This window comes from Nycticebus coucang, chromosome 3 (genome assembly GCF_027406575.1).
Source record: "Nycticebus coucang isolate mNycCou1 chromosome 3, mNycCou1.pri, whole genome shotgun sequence".
Lineage (NCBI taxonomy): Eukaryota > Metazoa > Chordata > Mammalia > Primates > Lorisidae > Nycticebus > Nycticebus coucang.
The window spans coordinates 100,108,776-100,130,780 of NC_069782.1; the positions used below are offsets into that span (position 1 = coordinate 100,108,776).

Sequence of the window (22,005 nt, forward strand, 5' to 3'; positions counted from 1 at the left end):
GAATCTCCATACTGTTTTTCTTAGAGGTTGAACTTATTTGCAGTCCCACCAATAGTGTATAGGCATTCCTTTCTCTGTGCATCCATGCCAACATCTATTGTGTTTGGACTTTTTAATAAAAACATTCTAACTGGGATAACATGATATTTCATTGTAGTTTTCTTTTTTTTTGAATTTTGCTTTCAACTGGCTTTCAATTATCTTAGTTTGAAAATTTTTTTAAATTAATTAATTAATTCATTCATTTTTTATTGTTGGGGATTCATTGAGGGTACAATAAGCCAGGTTACACTGATTGCATTTGTTAGGTAAAGTCCCTCTTGCAATCGTGTCTTGCCCCCAAAAGGTGTGGCACACACCAAGGCCCCCCCCTCTCTGCTCTTCCTTTCCCCTCCCCTTCCTCCTTCTTTCTCTCTCTGCTCTCCCCTTCCCCCACCCCACCCTGACCTTAATTGTCATTAATTGTCCTCATATCAAAATTGAATACATAGAATTCATGCTTCTCCATTCTTGTGATGCTTTACTAAGAATAATGTCTTCCACTTCCATCAAGGTTAATACAAAGGATGTAAAGTCTCCATTTTTTTTTAATGGCTGAATAGTATTCCATGGTATACATATACCACAGCTTGTTAATCCATTCCTGAGTTGGTGGGCATTTAGGCTGTTTCCACATTTTGGCGATTGTAAATTGAGCTGCAATAAACAGTCTAGTACAAGTGTCCTTATGATAAAAGGATTTTTTTCCTTCTGGGTAGATGCCCAGTAATGGGATTGCAGGATCAAGTGGGAAGTCTAGCTTGAGTGCTTTGAGGTTTCTCTATACTTCCTTCCAAAAAGGTTGTATTAATTTGCAGTCCCACCAGCAGTGTAAAAGTGTTCCCTTCTCTCCACATCCACACCAGCATCTGCAGTTTTGAGATTTTGTGATGCGGGCCATTCTCACTGGGGTTAGATGGTATCCGGTGGTTTTGATTTGCATTTCTCTAATAGATAGGGATGATGAACATTTTTTCATATGTTTGTTAACCATTCATCTGTCTTCTTTAAAGAAGGTTCTATTCTGTCTCTTGCCCATTGATATATGGGATTGTTGGCTTTTTTCATGTGGATTAATTTGAGTTCTCTATAGATCCTAGTTATGAAGCTTTTGTTTGATTCAAAATATGCAAATATCCTTTCCCATTGTGTAGGTTGTCTATTTGCTTTGGCTGTTATCTCCTTAGCTGTACAGAAGCTTTTCAGTTTAATGAAGTCCCATTTGTTTATTTTTGTTGTTGTTGCAATTGCCATGGCAGTCTTCTTTATGAAGTCTTTCCCCAGGCCAATATCTTCCAGTGTTTTTCCTATGCTTTCTTTGAGGATTTTTTATTGTTTCATGCCTTAAATTTAAGTCCTTTATCCATCTTGAATCAATTTTTGTGAGTGGGGAAAGGTGTGGGTCCAGTTTCAGTCTTTTACATGTAGACATCCAGTTCTCCCAACACCATTTATTGAATAGGGAGTCTTTCCCCCAAGGTATGTTCTCGTTTGGTTTATCGAAGATTAGGTGGTTGTAAGATGTTAGTTTCATTTCTTGGTTTTCAATTCGATTCCAAGCGTCTATGTCTCTGTTTTTGTGCCAGTACCATGCTGTCTTGACCACTATGGCTTTGTAGTACAGACTAAAATCTGGTATACTGATGCCCCCAGCTTTATTTTTATTACTAAGAACTGCCTTAGCTATACGGGGTTTTTTCCGGTTCCATACAAAACGCAGAATCATTTTTCCCAAATCTTGAAAGTACGATGTTGGTATTTTGATAGGAATGGCATTGAATAGGTAGATTGCTTTGGGAAGTATAGACATTTTAACAATGTTGATTCTTCCCATCCATGAGCATGGTATGTTCTTCCATTTGTTAATATCCTCTGCTATTTCCTTTCTGAGGATTTCATAGTTTTCTTTATAGAGGTCCTTCACCTCCTTCATTAGGTATATTCCTAGGTATTTCATTTTCTTTGAAACTATGGTGAAGGGAGTTGTGTCCTTAATTAGCTTCTCATCTTGACTGTTATTGGTGTATACAAAGGCTACTGATGTGTGGACATTGATTTTATATCCTGAAACATAACTGTATTTTTTGATGATTTCTAGGAGTCTTATGGTTGAGTCTTTGGGATTCTCTAAGTATAAGATCATGTCGTCAGCAAAGAGGGAGAGTTTGACCTCCTCTGCTCCCATTTGGATTCTCTTTATTTCCTTGTCTTGCCTAATTGTATTGGCTAGAACTTCCAGCACTATGTTGAATAGTAAGGGTGACAGAGGACAACCTTGTCTGGTTCCAGTTCTATGAGGAAAAGCTTTCAGTTTTACTCCATTCAGTAAAATATTAGCTGTGGGTTTGTCATAGATAGCTTCAATCAGTTTTACAAATGTGCCACCTATGCCTATACTCTTCAGTGTTCTAATTAGAAAAGGATGCTGGATTTTATCAAATGCTTTTTCTGCACCTATTAAGAGGATCATGTAATCTTTATTTTTGCCTCTGTTAATATGGTGGATAACGTTTATGGACTTGCATATGTTAAACAAGCCTTGCATCCCTGGGATGAAACCTACTTGATCATGATGTATGACTTTTTTGATGATAAGCTGTAATCTATTGGCTAGGATTTTGTTGAGAATTTTTGCATCTATATTTATGAGTGAAATTGGTCTGAAATTCTCTTTTTTGTTTGGGTCTTTTCCTGCTTTTGGTATCAGGGTGATTTTATTTTTTTTAATTGTTAAATCATAGCTGTGTACCTTAGTGCAATCAAGGTGTGCAATGTGCTGGTTTCATATACACTCTGAAATATTCTCATTAAACTGTTCAACGTAGCCTTCATGGCATTTTCTTAGTTATTGTATTGATCAATAGTTATTGTAAAGATCACATTCTAAGATGCACCATAGGTGTGGCCACACCCATTAACCTCCCTCCACCCTAACCTTCCCCCACCCTTCCCCTTCCTTGACCCTTTCCTCATATTCTTGTGCTATAGTTGGGTTATCGCCTTGATGTGAAAGCTATGAATTAGCTTTATAGTAGGGCTGAGTACATTGGATACTTTTTCTTCCATTCCTGAGATACTTTGCTAAGAAGAATATGTTCCAGCTCCATCCATGTAAACATGAAAGAGGTAAAGTCTCCATCTTTCTTTAAGGCTGCATAATATTCCATGGTATACATGTACCACAATTTGCTCATCCATTCGTGGGTCCATTTGCTAGTCCATTCATGTACCACAATTTGCTAGTCCATTTGTGGGCACTTGGGCTTCTTCCATGACTTAGCAATTATGAATTGGGCTGCAATAAACATTCTGGTACAGATGTCTTTGTTATATTGTGATTTTTGGTCTTCTGGGTATAAACCTAGTAAAGGAATTATAGGATTGAATGGAAGGTCTATTTTTAGGACTCTAAGTATTCTCCAAACATCCTTCCAGAAGGAACGTACAACAGATCAATAAACCAAAAGTTGGTTTTTTGAAAAGATTAATAAAATAGATAAACCTTTGGCCAACCTAACCAGGAAAAAAAAGAGTAAAATCCCTAATTTCATCAATCAGAAATGTTAATGATGAAACAGACCCCCCCCAGAAATTCAAAAAATCTTTAACAAATACTACAAGAAACTCTACTCTCAGAAATATGAAAATATGAAAGAAATCAACCAATACCTAGAAGTACGTCACCTACCAAGACTTAGCCAGAACGAAGTGGAAATGTTGAACAGGCCTATATCAAGTTCTGAAATAGCATCAACTATACAAAATCTCCCTAAAAAGAAAAGCCCAGGACCAGATGGCTTTATGTCAGAATTCTACCAAACCTTTAAAGAAGAACTAGTACCTATAATATTAAACCTCTTCCAAAATATAGAAAAAGAAGGAATATTGCCCAAAGCAAACATCACCTTGATCCCCAAACCAGGGAAAGACACAACAAAAAAAGAAAATTATAGACCAATATCAGTAATGAATATTGATGCAAAAAAAATACTCAATAAGATCCTAACAAACAGAATCCAACAACACATCAAAAAAATAATACACCATTACCAAGTGGGATTTATCCCAGGGTCTCAAGGCTGGTTCAATATATGTAAATCTATAAATATAATTCAGCACATAAACAAACTAAAAGAGAAGGACCATATGATTCTCTCAATTGACACAGAAAAACTTTTGATAATATCCAGTATCCCTTCATGATCAGAACACTTAAGAAAAGTGGTATAGAAGGGAAATTTCTTAAACTAATAGAGGCCATCTACAGCAAACCCACAGCCAATATCATACTGAATGGAGTTAAATTGAAATAATTTCCACTTAGATCAGGAACCAGGCAAGGTTGCCCATTGTCTCCATTGCTCTTTAACATTGTAACCGAAGTTTTAGCCATTGCAATTAGGGAAGAAAAGGTGATCAAGGGTATCCACATAGGGTCAGAAGAGATCAAACTTTCACTCTTCACAGATGATATGATCGTATATCTGGAAAACACTAGGGATTCTACTACAAAACTTTTAGATTTGATCGAGGTACACAGCAGTGTCTCAGGCTACAAAATCGACACCCATAAATCTGTAGCCTTTGTATATACCAACAATAACCAAGCTGAAAAAACAGTCAAGGACTCTATTCCGTAGTGCCAAAGAAGATGAAATATTTGGGAGTATACCTGACAAAGGACGTGAAAGATCTCTACAAAGAGAACTATGAAACTTTAAGAAAAGAAATAGGTGACGATGTCAACAAATGGAAAAACATACCATGCTCATGGCTGGGAAGAATCAACATTGTTAAAATTTCTATACTACCCAAAGCAATATATAATTTTAATGCAATTCCTATTAAAGCTCCATTATCATATTTTAAAGATTTAAAAAAAAATTATACTTCATTTTATACGGAATCAGAAAAAACCTCGAATAGCCAAAACATTACTCAGCAATAAAAACAAAGCAGGAGGAATCATGCTACCAGACCTGAGACTGTAGTATAAATCGATAGTGATCAAAACAGCATGGTACTGGCAACAAAAACAAAGAAATAGATGTCTGGAACAGAAGACAGAACCAAGAGGTGAATCCAGCTACTTACCATTATTTGATCTTTGACAAGCCAATTAAAAACATTCAGTGGGGAAAAGATTCCCTATTTAACAAATGGTGATGGGTGAACTGGCTGGTGATAGGTAAAAGAGTGAAACTGGACCCACACTTTTCACCATTGAGTAAGATAGACTCTCACTGGATAAAAGATTTAAACTTAAGACATGAAACTATAAAAATACTTGAACAAAGTGCAGGGAAACTCTTGAAGGAATCAGTCTGGTTGAATATTTTATGAAGAGGACTCCCCAAGCACATGAAGCAGTATCAAAAATACACTACTGGGACCTGATCAAACTAAAAAGCTTCTGGGGTGGCGCCTGTGGCTCAAGGAGTAGGGCGCTGGTCCCATATGCCAGAGGTGGTGGGTTCAAACCCAGCCCCGGCCAAAAAAAAAAAAAAAAAAAAAAAAAAAAAAAAAAAATAAAAAGCTTCTGCACAGCCAAGAACATAGTAAGTAAAGCAAGCAGACAGCCCTCAGAATGGGAGAAAATACTTGCAGGTTATACCTCCAATAAAGGTCTAAAAACCACAATCCACAGAGAACTCGTATTAGCAAGAAAAGAACAAGTGATCCCATCTCAGGGTGGGCAAAGGACTCGAAGAGAAACTTCTCTAAAGAAGACAGATGCACGATCTACAAACACGTGAAAAAAAGCTCATCATCCTTAATCATCAGAGAAATGCAAATCAAAACTACTTTGGGATATCACCTAACCCCAGTAAGAGTAGCCCACATAACAAAATCCCAAAACCAGAGATGTTGGCGTGGATGTGGAAGAAAGGGCACACTTCTACACTGCTGGTGGAATGCACACTAATACGTTCCTTCTGGAAGGATGTTTGGAGAGTACTTAGAGACCTAAAAATAGACCTGCCATTTGATCCTATAATTCCTTTACTAGGTTTATACCCAGAAGACCAAAAATCACAATATAACAAAGACATCTGTACCAGAATGTTTATTGCAGTCCAATTCATAATTGCTAAGTCATGGAAGAAGCCCAAGTGCCCACGAATGGACTAGCAAATTGTGGTACATGAATGGACTAGCAAATGGACCCACGAATGGATGAGCAAATTGTGGTACATGTATACCATGGAATATTATGCAGCCTTAAAGAAAGATGGAGACTTTACCTCTTTCATGTTTACATGGATGGAGCTGGAACATATTCTTAGCAAAGTATCTCAGGAATGGAAGAAAAAGTATCCAATGTACTCAGCCCTATTATGAAGCTAATTCATAGCTTTCACATCAAGGTTATAACCCAACTATAGCACAAGAATATGAGGAAAGGGTCAAGGAAGGGGAAGGGTGGGGGGAGGTTAGGGTGGAGGGAGGTTAATGGGTGGGGCCATACCTATGGTGCATCTTAGAATGGGTACAGGCAAAACTTACTAAATGCAGAATACAAATGTCTACATACAATAACTAAGAAAATGCCATGAAGGGTACGTTGAACAGTTTGATGAGAATATTTCAGATTGTATATGAAACCAGCACCTTGTACCTCTTGATTGCATTAATGTACACAGGTATGAGTTAACAATAACAAATAAATAAAATAAATCCTAAAAGAAAATGTGGCAAAGAAACTTGTAAAAGAATCATGTAGGAATCTCTAATAGAATGAAAATTATTTTGTAGTGTATGTTTTTTTTCTCTTTTTGCATTTCTGGAGTTTATTAATATGATCATATAAAAATTTTATGTATTAGATAAATATAGATAGATAGATATTCAGAAGTATTCATATTTTACACTTATTTATGTATAAGATATAATCCTGTAGATATTTTTAGACAATATACTTTTAGCACTTTATTTTAGTAGGTATTTAATAAATTTAATTTTTTGAATATTAAAAAAAATTATATTTTACAGGAAAGGAAATAAAATGAACCCAGTGGAAAGAAGCTTTCTGAATCTGTTTCTTGTGGTATTTTCAAAGTCTTTAGTACACTGCTTTTATGTATAGAGTGGAATTTCTTGAAGGAAATATGTGGTTAGTTTCCTTTTGTATGTATATCAGAAGTGAAATTTCCTATTCATTAAACTTCAAAGTAAAAGCATTATAAGTAACACGGAGAATGATATTTCAAAACAGTAGGTTCCTTACATGTAGTTTTTATAAAACACAGTTGCTAATATTCAATATGGAAAGGAAATTTGTTGTGCCTCTTTTTTTCATTCAGTTAGGAAAATAGCCATTTCCTCCTGGTGGTTATCAATTTGACAGTGCACCAGCTATCTATAAGCTATCTTTCTCAGTAGCTTAAAAAATGTTGCTATTACCTAGAACATTCTTCCATATGTGATTTGACACCTAAGGCAGAGATGGCGGGTGCTCTTTGGTGTCTTTGTATAGGCCTCTCAGAGCCTTGCTTAGATTGTATTAGGGTTTGTTAACTTTTACTTAGCTCTGAACATCTTGGGCTGCAAAAATTTTTCGTATTGATCTCTATATCTTGTATGCCTGAGATGCAGCTGTGTTATACAGAGAACAACAAATGTTTGTCAAAGGGAAGTTGAATATCGTTCAAATATTCATTCAGCAATACACAGTCAATGTGTTGAATACATGCAAGAGAGTAGGCGCTATTCTAGATCCTGGTGCTTCTGTGGAGATCAGGACCCATGCAGCTTTTGCTCTCACTAGTTTTATGATCCAGAAGAGAAGGTAGGGTTTGATACAAGTTGTTTAAAAATAAATGATGATGAGGGTTATGATAGGAAACAGAATCCTATCACAGACCTACCTTAGGAATGGAGAGTTTAAGGCTGTCAGAGAAGTGATGTTTAAGTTAGGACCAGAACTATGAGCTGAAACTAGCTGAAAAGGGCTGGGAATATTGGAGGAAGTGGGGGCAAGTCTAGCAATAGGAATTTAACTTACAGCATCTTTTAAAATGTGTTTTGGGAGTGATTTTTCTCTTCCCAACAGTGCTACCTGGCTGGCTCTTTATATTACCTTAACTGAGATAAGACTGATGGTTGTTAAAATGATCTTTTTCTGAGTATGAGTCTTTAGCCAGTTATTCAACATCTCCAAATTTTTAGAGTAAAAAATGCAAAATTCTTTTTTTTTGTAAATTAAATCATAGCTGTGTACATTAATGCAATCATGGGGTACAATGTGCTGGTTTTATATACCATTTGAAATATTTTTATCAAACTGGTTAACATAGCCTTCACCACATTTTCTTACTTATTGTGTTAAGACATTTATATTCCACACTTAGTAAATTTAACATGTACCCTTGTAAAATGTACTGCAGGTGTGATCTCATCAATTACTCTCCCTCTACCCATCCTCCCCCTCCTCTCCCTCTCTTCTCAAGCAAAATGTTTTTTTCTGATATTTACTTTTAGTATATGAAGCCAAAGACAGAATTTTGCAAAAGGCTATTATAACTTTCCAAAGCAGAATCACAATAAGAAAATAAAATATTTTTGTGGGCATTCATCTGCTCTTTAAATCTTGGAGGCCAGTTTAATTTTTCACCATCTCCCAGTAGCAATTGTGACTTGCAGAGAAGCACATAAAACCCCCCATTTTTTTATTTTTTGGTGTTAAAGATTTCTCATCTCTACTAGAAATTTCCTTAAAAATAACAAACAGCAGGGTGTCCTGTAAACCCCGTGGTTTCCTGTCTTCTCCTAGATCTCATCTTAAGGTGTTTGCACTGCCGGTTGCCTGAAGATTTTGCTGTGGTGTTTGGAGAAGCAGAGGGTAAGCTTGCTGTTGGAGGAGTCTTCTTGAGGATCTTTATTGCACAACCAGCTTGGGTTCTAACAAAGCCTGGAGAATTTCTTAGTGCACTATTGGAAAAATTAACAGAACTCCTAGAGAAGAACAATCCTCATAAGACACAGATGAATCCAGCCCCTCTTTGATCAGTCTGCAGATGAGAACACACATAACCAACTCTGTTATCTTTTGGTGAGTTTGGCAAGGACCTGGTGTTGGTGGCTACATTACCACAGGTACATCCACATCAGTCATGTCTAACCTGCCTTTTCCATGGACCATGAGGTAGGCAGCCTTGACTATCAGACTTGAAATACTCATGAGAGACAATAAACATCAAAAGCTTCCTTGCATCTAGGCACCGTGAGTCTGGGGAGATAGGACTCCAGGCATCTCTGGCTGGTGGGATCTGCCTATCATCACCCCTGTGAGGATACAGGGAGTCAGGGAGAGACTTCTGGACCCCAAGAGGAGGACTAAAACAGTGGAAAAATGGCAAGTGGTCACGTGTGTTCAATCCGTCTAAACGCGCCCGCAACTTCCACAGGCACGAGAATGTAAAGAGCAAGAGGAAGTGAAAGGAAAATTAGGGCAAGGAAACAGATAAAAGAAATCACTCATGAGGAAGAATCAGCAGAAAACTCCAGGCAACATGAAGAACCAGTCCAGAACAACCCCACCAAGGGACCATGAGGTAGCTACTGCAGAGGATTCCACCTATAAAGAAATGTTAGGAATGACAGAAAGGGAATTTAGAATACACATGTTGAAAACAATGAAAGAAATGATGGAAACAATGAAGGAAACTGCTAATAAAGTGGAAAATAACCAAAAGGAAATCCAAAAACAGAATCAAATAAGAGATGAACGATATGAAGAATATAAAAAGGATATAGCAGAGCTGAAGGAACTGAAATAGTCAATCAGGGAACTTAAAGATGCAATGGAAAGTATCAGCAACAGGTTAGACCATGCAGAAGAAAGAATTTCAGAGGTAGAAGACAAACTTTTTGAGATAACTCAGATAGTAAAGGAGGCAGAAAAGAAGAGAGAGAAAGCAGAACGTTCACTGTCAGAATTATGGGACTTTATGAAGCGTTCCAACATACGAGTTATAGGAATTCCAGAAGGGGAAGAAGAATGCCCCAGAGGAATGGAAGCCATACTAGAGAATATTATAAAAGAAAATTTCCCAAATATCACCAAAGATTCTGACACACTGCCTTCAGAGGGCTATCGGAACCCAGGTCGCCTCATCTCTAACCAAGCTTCTCCAAGACACATTGTGATGAACCTGTCCAAAGTCAAGACAAAAGAAAAGATTCTGCAAGCTGCCAGGAGTAAACGCCAGTTGACCTACAGGGGCAAATCCATCAGAGTGACCGCAAACTTCTCTAATGAAACTTTCCAAGCAAGAAGACAATGGTCATCTACCTTTAATCTACTTAAACGGAACAATTTCCAGCCCAGAATTCTGTACCCTGCTAAGCTAAGTTTCAAAATTGACGGAGAAATCAAATTATTTACAGATATACAAACATTGAGGAAATTCGCCACAACAAGACCAGGAAGTATTTCTACAGGAAATACTTCAACCTGTTCTGCACACTGACTACCACAATGGATCAGCAGCAAAGTAAGAACTCAGAAATTAAAGGACAGAACCTAACCTCCACACTGATGCAAAAGATAAAACTAAGCAATGGACTCTCACAAAATAAGATGAATAGAAACTACCACACTTATCAATTATCTCAATAAATGTTAATGGCTTTAATTCCCCACTGAAGAGACATAGATTGGCTGACTGGATTAAAAAACACAAGCCATCCATTTGATGTCTACAAGAAACACACCTGGCTTCAAAAGACAAATTAAAGCTCCGAGTCAAGGGTTGGAAGACAATTTTTCAGGCAAATGGAATTCAGAAGAAAAGAGGAGTTGCAATCTTATTTTCAGATACATGTGGATTTAAAGCAACTAAAGTCAAAAAAGACAAAGATGGTGACTTTATATTGGTCAAGGGAAAACTACAACAAGAAGACATTTCAATTCTAAATATTTATGCACCCAATTTAAATGCTCCCAGATTCTTGAAGCAGACCTTACTCAGTCTGAGCAATATGATATCTGATAATACCATCATAACAGGGGACTTTAACACTCCTCTTACAGAGCTGGACAGATCCTCTAAACAAATTAAACAAAGATATAAGAGATTTAAATGAGACCCTAGAACAACTGTGCTTGATAGACGCATATAGAACACTCCACCCCAAAGATAAAGAATATACATTCTTCTCATCACCCCATGGAACATTCTCCAAAATTGATCATATCCTGGGACACAAAACAAATATCAACAGAATCAAAAGAATTGAAATTTTACCTTGTATCTTCTCAGACCATAAGGCACTAAAGGTGGAACTCAACTCTTAACAAAAATGCTCGACCCCACCCAAAGGCATGGAAATTAAACAATCTTCTGTTGAATAACAGATGGGTGCAGGAAGAAATAAAACAGGAAATCATTAACTTTCTTGAGCATAACAACAATGAAGACACAAGCTACCAAAACCTATGGGATACTGCAAAAGCAGTTTTGAGAGGAAAATTCATCGCTTTAGATGCCTACATTCGAAAAACAGAAAGAGAGCACATCAACAATCTCACAAGAGATCTTATGGAATTGGAAAAAGAAGAGCAATCTAAGCCTAAACTCAGTAGAAGAAAAGAAATCTCCAAAATCAAATCAGAGATCAATGAAATTGAAAACAAAAGAATCATTCAGAAATTTAATGAAACAAGGAGTTGGTTTTTTGAAAAAATAAATAAAATAGATAAACCATTGGCCAGACTAACAAGGAATAGAAAAGTAAAATCTCTAGTAACCTCAATCAGAAATGATAAAGGAGAAATAACAACTGATCCCACAGAGATACAAGAGATCATCTCTGAATACTACCAGAAACTCTATGCCGAGAAATTTGACAATGTGAAGGAAGTGGATAAATATTTGGAACACTCTCCTTAGACTCAGCCAGGAAGAAATAGAGCTCCTGAACAGACCAATTTCAAGCACTGAGATCAAAGAAACAATAAAAAATCTTCCAACCAAAAAATGCCCTGGTCCAGATGGCTTCACTCCAGAATTCTATCAAACCTTCAAGGAAGAGCTTATTCCTGTACTGCAGAAATATTCCAAAAAATTGAGGAAGAAGGAATATTCCCCAACACATTCTATGAAGCAAACATCACCCTGATACGAAAACCAGGAAAAGACCCAAACAAAAAGGAGAATTTCAGACCAATCTCACTCATGAATATAGATGCAAAAATTCTCAACAAAATCCTAGCCAATAGATTACAGCTTATCATCAAAAAAGTCATTCATCATGATCAAGTAGGCTTCATCCCAGGGATGCAAGGCTGGTTTAACATATGCAAGTCCATAAACGTTATCCACCATATTAAAAGAGGCAAAAATAAAGATCACATGATCCTCTCAATAGATGCAGAAAAAGCATTTGATAAAATCCAGCATCTTTTTCTATTAGAATACTGAAGAGTATAGGCATAGGTGGCACATTTCTAAAACTGATTGAAGCTATCTATGACAAACCCACAGCTAATATTTTACTGAATGGAGTAAAACTCAAAGCTTTTCCTCTTAGAACTGGAACCAGACAAGGTTGTCCTCTGTCACCTTTACTATTCAACATAGTGCTGGAAGTTCTAGCCAATACAATTAGGCAAGAGAAGGAAATAAAGGGAATCCAAATGGGAGCAGAGGAGGTCAAACTCTCCCTCTTTGCTGACGACATGATCTTATACTTAGAGAACCCCAAAGACTCAACCATAAGACTCCTAGAAGTCATCAAAACATACAGTAATGTTTCAGGATATAAAATCAATGTCCACACGTCAGTAGCCTTTGTCTACACCAATAACAGTCAAGATGAGAAGCTAATTAAGGACACAACTCCCTTCACCATAGTTTCAAAGAAAATGAAATACCTAGGAATATACCTAATGAAGGAGGTGAAGGACCTCTATAAAGAAAACTATGAAATCCTCAGAAAGGAAATAGCAGAGGATATTAACAAATGAAGAACATACCATGCTCATGGATGGGAAGAATCAACATTGTTAAAATGTCTATACTTCCCAAAGCAATCTACCTATTCAATGCCATTCCTATCAAAATACCAACATCGTACTTTCAAGATTTGGAAAAAATGATTCTGCGTTTTGTATGGAACCGGAAAAAACCCCGTATAGCTAAGGCAGTTCTTAGTAATAAAAATAAAGCTGGGGGCATCAGCATACCAGATTTTAGTCTGTACTACAAAGCCATAGTGGTCAAGACAGAATGGTACTGGCACAAAAACAGAGACATAGACACTTGGAATCGAATTGAAAACCAAGAAATGAAACTAACATCTTACAACCACCTAATCTTCGATAAACCAAACGAGAACATACCTTGGGGGAAAGACTCCCTATTCAATAAATGGTGTTGGGAGAACTGGATGTCTACATGTAAAAGGCTGAAACTGGACCCACACCTTTCCCCACTCACAAAAATTGATTCAAGATGGATAAAGGACTTAAATTTAAGGCACGAAACAATAAAAGTCCTCAAAGAAAGCATAGGAAAAACACTGGAAGATATTGGCCTGGGGAAAGACTTCATGAAGAAGACTGCCATGGCAATTGCAACAACAACAAAAATAAACAAATGGGACTTCATTAAACTGAAAAGCTTCTGTACAGCTAAGGAGATAACAACCAAAGCAAATAGACGACCTACACAGTGGGAAAGGATTTTTGCATATTTTGAATCAGACAAAAGCTTCATAACTAGGATCTATAGAGAACTCAAATTAATCCACATGAAAAAAGCCAACAATCCCATATATCAATGGGCAAGAGACATGAATAGAACCTTCTCTAAAGATGACAGATGAATGGCTAACAAACACATGAAAAAATGTTCATCATCTCTATATATTAGAGAAATGCAAATCAAAACAACCCTGTGATATCATGTAACCCCAATGAGAATGGCCCACATCACAAAATCTCAAAACTGCAGATGCTGGCGTGGATGTGGAGAGAAGGGAACACTTTTACACTGCTGGTGGGACTGCAAACTAGTACAACCTTTCTGGAAGGAAGTATGGAGAAACCTCAAAGTGCTCAAGCTAGTCCTCCCATTTGATCCTGCAATCTCATTACTGGGCATCTACCCAGAAGGAAAGAAATCCTTTTATCATAAGGACACTTGTACTAGACTGTTTATTGCAGCTCAATTTACAATCGCCAAAATGTGGAAACAGCCTAAATGCCCACCAACCCAGGAATGGATTAACAAGCTGTGGTATATGTATACCATGGAATACTATTCAGCCATTAAAAGAAATGGAGACTTTACATCCTTCGTATTAACCTGGATGGAAGTGGAAGACATTATTCTTAGTAAAGCATCACAAGAATGGAGAAGCATGAATCCTATGTACTCAATTTTGATATGAGGACAATTAATGACAATTAAGGTTATGAGGGGGGGAAGCAGAAAGAGGGACGGAGGGGGAGGGGTGGGGCCTTGGTGTGTGTCACACTTTATGGGGGCAAGACATGATTGCAAGAGGGACTTTACCTAACAATTGCAATCAGTGTAACCTGGCTGCTTGTACCCTCAATGAATCCCCAACAACAACAACAACAAAAAAAAAACAAAACAAACAAACAAAAAAAAACCAAACTGCTAATGTTTGTTGAATGCTTTCTATGTTAAAATACTATACTAAATATGTGATATGAACTATCTCTTCTAAACCAGAAACACGCTGTGATATGTGTTATTTTTGCCCCCTTCCTTTAAATGAGGACACTGAAGGTATTTAAATGCCCAAGTTCCCAGAACTAGAAGTAGCATATTAAAATTTGATCTCAGAAGTGTCTGACTTGAGAGTCCAAGTTTCTAACTTGGTAAAGAGAGCTAAATGATACCTGTTAATATGTTGAGACAGTCTCAGACCCTCTTCATGGTTTTTGTTCAAGAAACAATATTCCTTGTTTTATTTAACAAAAGTAATTTATTATATTTTCTTTATGCTAAAGTTCATGAATCAATTGAAACCAAAATTCTCATGGATTAAAGTAGATAAGACAGACCCTTGCATATATTGACTGTATTTTAGAGAATTTTTTGGCAAAATATAATAATATTTAAAATTCATTTACTCCTTGACTCAGCAATTCTGCTTTTTTTGGAGGCAGGGGCAGAGTCTCACACTGTTGCTCTAGTCTGGGATGCTGTGGCATCATCATAGCTTACAGCAACCTCCAATTCCTGGGTTCAAACAATCCTCTTGCCTCAGCCTCTGGAGTAGCTGGGACTATAGGTGCTTGCCACAATGCCCGGCTAATTCTTCTATTTTTAGTAGAGACAAGGTCTTGCTTTGCTCAAACTCCTAAGCTCAAGTGATTCTCCTGTTTCAGCCCCCTAGAATGCTACCCTGTTTCCCCGAAAATAAGACAGTGTCTTATTTTAAGGTGTGCTCCCAAAGATGCGCTAGGTCTTATTTTCAGGGGACGTCTTATCTTTCCTGTAAGTAGGTCTTATTTTCGGAGGATGTCTTATTTTCGGGGAAACAGGGTAGGATTACGGGCTTGAGCTACTGTGCCTGTAGCTACTGTACCAGCAATACTACTTTTATGAATTTATTCTATAGCTGAAGTTGCTCATGCATGCAAAAATGTGTGTCATGGTTGTTTTTTGTATTATTGAAAATGTTAGAAATGACATGCATTCAGTTGGAGCCTGATAAAATAAATTATGTTGTATCAATAAAATGTAATTTTATGCAAGCATTAAAAAGACTGATAGTACTAGCTGATCTAGTATTTACTAATTCTGAGTACTGCTCTTATTTAATTCTTACACATATAGTAGGTATTATTATTATTAATCCTTTTACAAAAGAGGAAAATCACGAAGAGGTTAAGTGACTTGTCTAAGATTCTAGGAAATAGACATTAAATTAGTATGGATCTAGATCCCACACTATTAATTACTGTGCTATATTGTCTACTGGCTATTTCCCAGTGTGAAAGGAAAATAAATTGTTAAGTGAAAAGGAGAAATTATAGAAAATTTTATAGTATGATATCATTGTGAAAAGGTTCTATTTTTTGTTTTCCATTTTCAACATATGAAAGTATATGTTTTATAACAAATTTGTCTCTATAAAACATACATTAGTATATATGAATGCATATATTTATAAAACACATATATAAAACATACATAAACATACATCTATAAATATATATGTATATAAACCATATAATCATGAAAAAATTTCTGAATAGATATTTAACAGCTGAATAGTTGGTGTTTTGGGTGATTAATATGGAGAATTTCTAAATTTTCACTTTTATCTTCAGTATGATGAATTATTTAGAAGTTATGGACATGTTTGTTTAATAATAAAAACACTTTAAATTTTAAAATAAAACATAGTAGATGTGGTAGCAATTTCTTTCTTTTCTTTTTTTGAAGTGTTTTTTTTTTTTTTTTTGTAGAGACAGAGTTTCACTTTATCGCCCTTGGTAGAGTTCTGTGGCGTCACACAGCTCACAGAAACCTCCAACTCCTGGGCTTAGGCAATTCTCCTGCCTCAGCTTCCCGAGTAGAGCAATTTCTTATTAATTATGTTATTGGGATGGGATAAAGGAAGACTTTTTATTTTCATTGTATACCACTTTGAACTGGGAACTTTAAAAAATGAATTTTTACACATTACTTTTATAATAAAGTTTACTTACATTGAAAAGACCTTAAAAGTAGTGGATATGTTTTTCTAACAATTATGCACTAGGAAGTTATTATTTTTCTGACTAAATTTAGGATATAGCTTATTCATCTTAGTAATAGTTCAGAGTAAATCTACCTAGCTTTAATTTTTATCAGAGCGCTGCTGTCTTACTATCTTAAAGGCTAGCTATTTTCTAACATCTATTGAATTGGAAAGTAACTCAATGAAGATTTACCTTATTTTTGTGAATAAGATTGTTTATGATTGACATCTTAGTAATAAATTCTTTCACAATAAATGAGATTCAGCAAAGGAAGAAGTTGAGAGCAATTTCGCTACAAGTTGCTAGTCAATTGATTCGCAGTTTTCTTGCAGGAAAATGGTATCATGCTCCTTAATTTCAGAACATTTATCAAAAACGAATGTCAATTTGAAACTGCCTTGTTTATTAAGAGACAATGTGTTAGTATCAACTGACAGTATTTAAATATGATGCTTAGTCATGGACTGTACTTGGAATTAGGTTGGCTGATAAATTCTGAAATAGGCAAAGTTGAAACTTAAAGTATAACTTATTTGGGGTTGTGTTTTTCAGGTGAATCTCTGAAAGTATCAGCTGAGAGATTTACAGATGATCCCTGTTATCTCCCAAAAAGGGAGGCAGTGGTTCAAGCTGCCCGAGCTTTGTTGGCTGCAGTTACCAGACTCCTTATCCTTGCAGATATGATCGACGTCATGTGTCTCTTGCAGCACGTGTCAGCTGTAAGTAAAAGATGGCTTAGTTTACCTTGGCATTGTTTTCATTTCTAATTCCCTTGTCTGAAACTTCATTAATCCTTGTGCATCCTGGCCCCACCCATATTTCTAAATATCACTCATCAGAAGCTGACTAGATTGGGTTGTGAAGACTAGTGTATACTGCAAAGGAAGCAAACCAAAGTTAGTCTTAAAGTTGATGGGGAATTGAACGGAAGATGGCTTACTGATAAGAAAATGGTGAGGAGAAAGTTCTAGACTTTTGACCATTTAAATAATTATAGGTCATATTATAGGGTATAATTTTATTTAATTAGTCAAATTTATACAAATTAATGCATATATTTAATTATACAAATACATACTATAACATATTATATATAATTATGACAAATATATAAATATAAATAATTTGAGAAAGAGAAAACTTAACGCTTAAGACTGGGAAGTTTATCCTGGTTGTGATTGAATGCTACTTTGCCAGCTCCTCTTGGTCCAGGATGAACAGTGTATGTTACAAGTAGTCTGAGATGTCTGCTGTAATCCATTATGAAAATGTATAAATGTATTTAATATAAGTAAGAATATGTTTTAACCAGGAGAATACAAAGTTAGCTAGATATCCTGCTTGTAATTTTGTCAGACAAATCCAACTTTTATTAGAAAGATAATTTTATTAAAACCTTTTTCACTTTTTACTTTCTTAATTTATTTAATTTGACTAAGTCACTAATAGTTCCCAGATGAAAAGGGCACAAGGAACCTCTTGGAATTTCTATTGTATTTCTTGCTTTAAATAGGACTCATACTTCTGTCCATAAATACATCTGGTGATTTTAATAATCACTAGTCAATTAAACAAATGATGTTATCTGATTGAGGTTCTAAAGTCATTTTCTATAATTGCCAAGCTTAACCTTTCTTTGTCTTTCTTTTATTCACTGTTGCTTATTTTAACACTAGAGTTAACCTTCTTTTGTACTTTCATATTTCTTTTCTTTTGATAGGTTTATTACTGTACAAAAAGAAATCAATACTTTTTTCTTTTTTAGTTTGAATAACTTTCTAGGAAGGGGATTAATTTTCATCACCAGCAGCTATTTATTAGTGGATTTCTAGTTCAGATAATTGGGTAAAATTTGTTGCTACTTGGTTATTGGTTTGTTGAATAGACCTTAGACAAATTCCTGAACATTTCTGAGATCCATTTTTATCATATGTGAATATAGACTAATAAATGCTGTAAATAAGAAATGGGTATGAAAGATTAAGGGCTATGTAATTCCTAGTTCTAATGACCCAGTAATTCCTATGTTTCAGACTCTAGTTTTGTCTGAAATAGGGAAGAATGAAGAGCTTCTGTGAGGTGCAGTTGCCACCATCTGTAATTAATTAGGTAACTGTATATGAAAAACACAACCACCTTCACTACCATTTTAATTGGGTTTACACTAAGAGCCAGTAGTAGGTTAATTTAAACAGCTAATGCCATTCAAATGAAGTAGCAGGATATTGTAGAACAAATCAAACTACTAACTTTTGCAATAAAAATTATAGTTAATATTTATTGGGTTTTTATAATGTGCTAGCCACTGTGCTGGATTATTTCCTTTAATCCAGTCCTCATAAGAGCTCTATGATTATGATTCTATTTTACATGTGAGAAACTGAGGCATACTGAATTTGTTTTAGACAAAGATTTTTAGAAAAAGTCTTTCAGAAATTAGTACTCCAACAGTTAGAATAACTTTAGCTACAAATAGTTTTTAAAAGTATTTAGCCATGTTTATGGGCCACAGGTTGTTAAACTAAGTTAAGTATGTCAGAATGTGTTCTTAATTCCAATCATCCTCTCCCACACTTGTTGGTGTCTGGTCAGAGCCTGAGCATGGACTAGATTGTTTGGCTCCTGTAATTATGTACAGTACAAAAGTGATACTTTATCTATGAAAAAGGAGGTGACACCCTATCAAAGAAAGATGTTTTGTGAAAAGGTATGATTGTTTTTCATGCTTTCATCCTTAAGAAAAGTTTATACCTCAATTATATTAACAACTCAATTCTTTTGAGGTTTCACACAGAATGAAGATACTGAATTGTTTCTGAGATCATTAAGAGTAGAATTAGGTCAAAATTTCCCTGAAAACATTCTATACACTTGTCATATAAACATGGAATAGGTAAAACATTTTTATTTTTATGATTATCAGTGCACATAGACATTCTCATAAATATATTTTATTATTATTATTATTATTTTGCAGCTTTTGGCTGGGGCTGGGTTTGAACCTGCTGCCTCTGGTATACAGGGCCAGCCATGTCATGAATATTTTGACCCATGAAAGTCACTGAGAAATAATGTAGCAAAGAGCCCATTTAACTTTGCTTAATCCAGAGTTTCCCAATTTTTTTGACCCCAGAACTCTTTCACAATGTATGAATCCTGGAACTTTCTAAAACCATACTTTGTTCTGAAATTTTTCTAATAATGTTTATGGTTATCATAAGCTTCTACTTGGAATCAAAAGAATCAAATTGGAGAAATTTTAGTACACTTATTTATAGTATATTATTTTTACCTGCAGTAGAAAGACTCTCTGACAACATGTGATATACATAACTATTTAACAATAGGTGATCACTAAAGATAATGATCACAATTCTGTGAGAAAGTGGCTCTGATTTTGGACAATTCTAACTGTTGGAGACATTTTCTTCAAACTGGGTTTATAGTTGCCTCCCTACACTTTCTATCCATTGCTTTGAATTTTGCTTTCAGTAGCAAACAGAATCAAGGCAGTAGGAAAGACATTTTTCAATAATTGATGATTAATCTTAGGACTAACCTATGTCTCTTCCCTTATTTATTTAAAACATTTGTTGACCTTTGGATATACTTTGTATGGCAGTTTCCATTCACTCTGAAAACTATAGAATTTCTTTTTATTAACTTAAAAAATTTTAGATTAATATGAGGATACAAATGATGAGGTAACATTGCTTGCATTTGTTAGGTAAAGTCCAAGTTGTAGTTGAGCCTTTCATCCAGGAAGTGTGCCATATACCCTTACATTGAGCCTGTTAGGTGAGAGTACACCAAACTATTTCCCTCCCTCCTTCCCTTTCCCCCTCCCATTTGAATTTTTGTTTTTCTCTTGTGTAGGAATGTAGTTATTCCTCTATTGTTTTCATGTTAGTATTGAGTACATTGGATACTTGCTTTTACATTCTTGTGATACTTTACTAAGGAGAATGTTCTTCGGCTCCATCCAGGTTAACACAAAAAATGTAAAGTTACGACCTTTTTATGGCTGCATAGTATTCCTTAGTATACACATACTAAGGAATATAGTATACTGAGTATAGTATACTATATATACTTAGTATAGTATACTAAGATACTGTGCAGTGTATTTGTGCCCTTGATTTGTTTCTTGCTGTCATTGTTACCGGTATATACAAAGGCTACACAGTTTATTAATCCATTCATGTGTTGATGGGCATGTGGGTTGATTCTACATCTTTGTGACTGTGAATTGAGCACAATAAACATTGTAATACAAATTTCCTTATGGTAAAATAATTTTTTTTTCTTCTGGGTGGATACCTAATAATGGGATTATGGGATCAAATGGAACATCTTCTTTTAGCTCTTTGATGATTCTCCATACTTCTTTCCAAAGAGGCTATAGTAGTTTGCAATCCCATGAACAGTGTTAAGGTGTTCTCTTTCCTCCACATCCATACCAGCATCTGCAGCTTTTGGACTTTGTGATGTGGTCTATTCTCATTGGGGTTAGGTGATATTTCAAGGTGGTTTTGATTTGCATTTCTCTGATGATTAGGGATGATGAACATTTTTCATGTTTGTTGGCCATTTGTTTATTTTCCTCAGAGAAGGTTATGTTCATGTCTCTTGTCTGATGATAAATGGGATTGTTAGCTGTTTTTGTTGATTAATTCAAGTTCTCTGTACATTCCGATATCAGCCCTTCAGCAAATTCATGTTGTGTTCTTAGCTGTGCAGAAGCTTTTAGCTTAATTAAGTCCCATTTATTTATATCTGTTGTTGATATTGACAATGGAATCTTCTTCATAAAAATCTTTCTCCAGGCCAATATCATCAAAGGTTTTTCCCACTCTTTATTCGAGGGATTTTTATCATTTTGTCTCTTAGATTTAAATCTTTTATCCATCATGACTCTATTTTGGTAAGTGGTGCAGGCCCAGTTTCAGTCTTTTACATGTGATTATCCAGTTCTCCCAGCATCATTTATTGAATAGGGTTTCTTTTCTACAGTGTATGATCTTGTATGGTGTATTGAAAATCAGATGGTAATATGAAACTGGATTCATCTCCAGGTTTTCTCTTTGGTCCCATAGATATATGTCTCTATTTTGTGCCAATACCATGCTGTTTTGATCACTGTGGACTTGTAATGTAACCTGAAGTATGATAATGTAATGCTTCTGGATTTGTTTTTATTGCTAAGAATTGCACTGTTAGATAGGGTTTTTTAATGG

General features: G+C 35.6%; 1 protein-coding gene across 1 annotated transcript in view; it reads left to right on the forward strand.

Annotated features, from left to right (window-relative positions):
• CTNNA3 (catenin alpha 3) overlaps positions 1-22,005 on the forward strand; it is a 1,739,301-nt gene that overhangs the window by 118,920 nt on the left and 1,598,376 nt on the right. Inside the window, exon 4 of the mRNA XM_053584032.1 lies at positions 17,321-17,487. Within this exon, the coding sequence (XP_053440007.1) occupies positions 17,321-17,487 (167 nt within the window). The remainder of the gene's footprint in view (positions 1-17,320; positions 17,488-22,005) is intronic.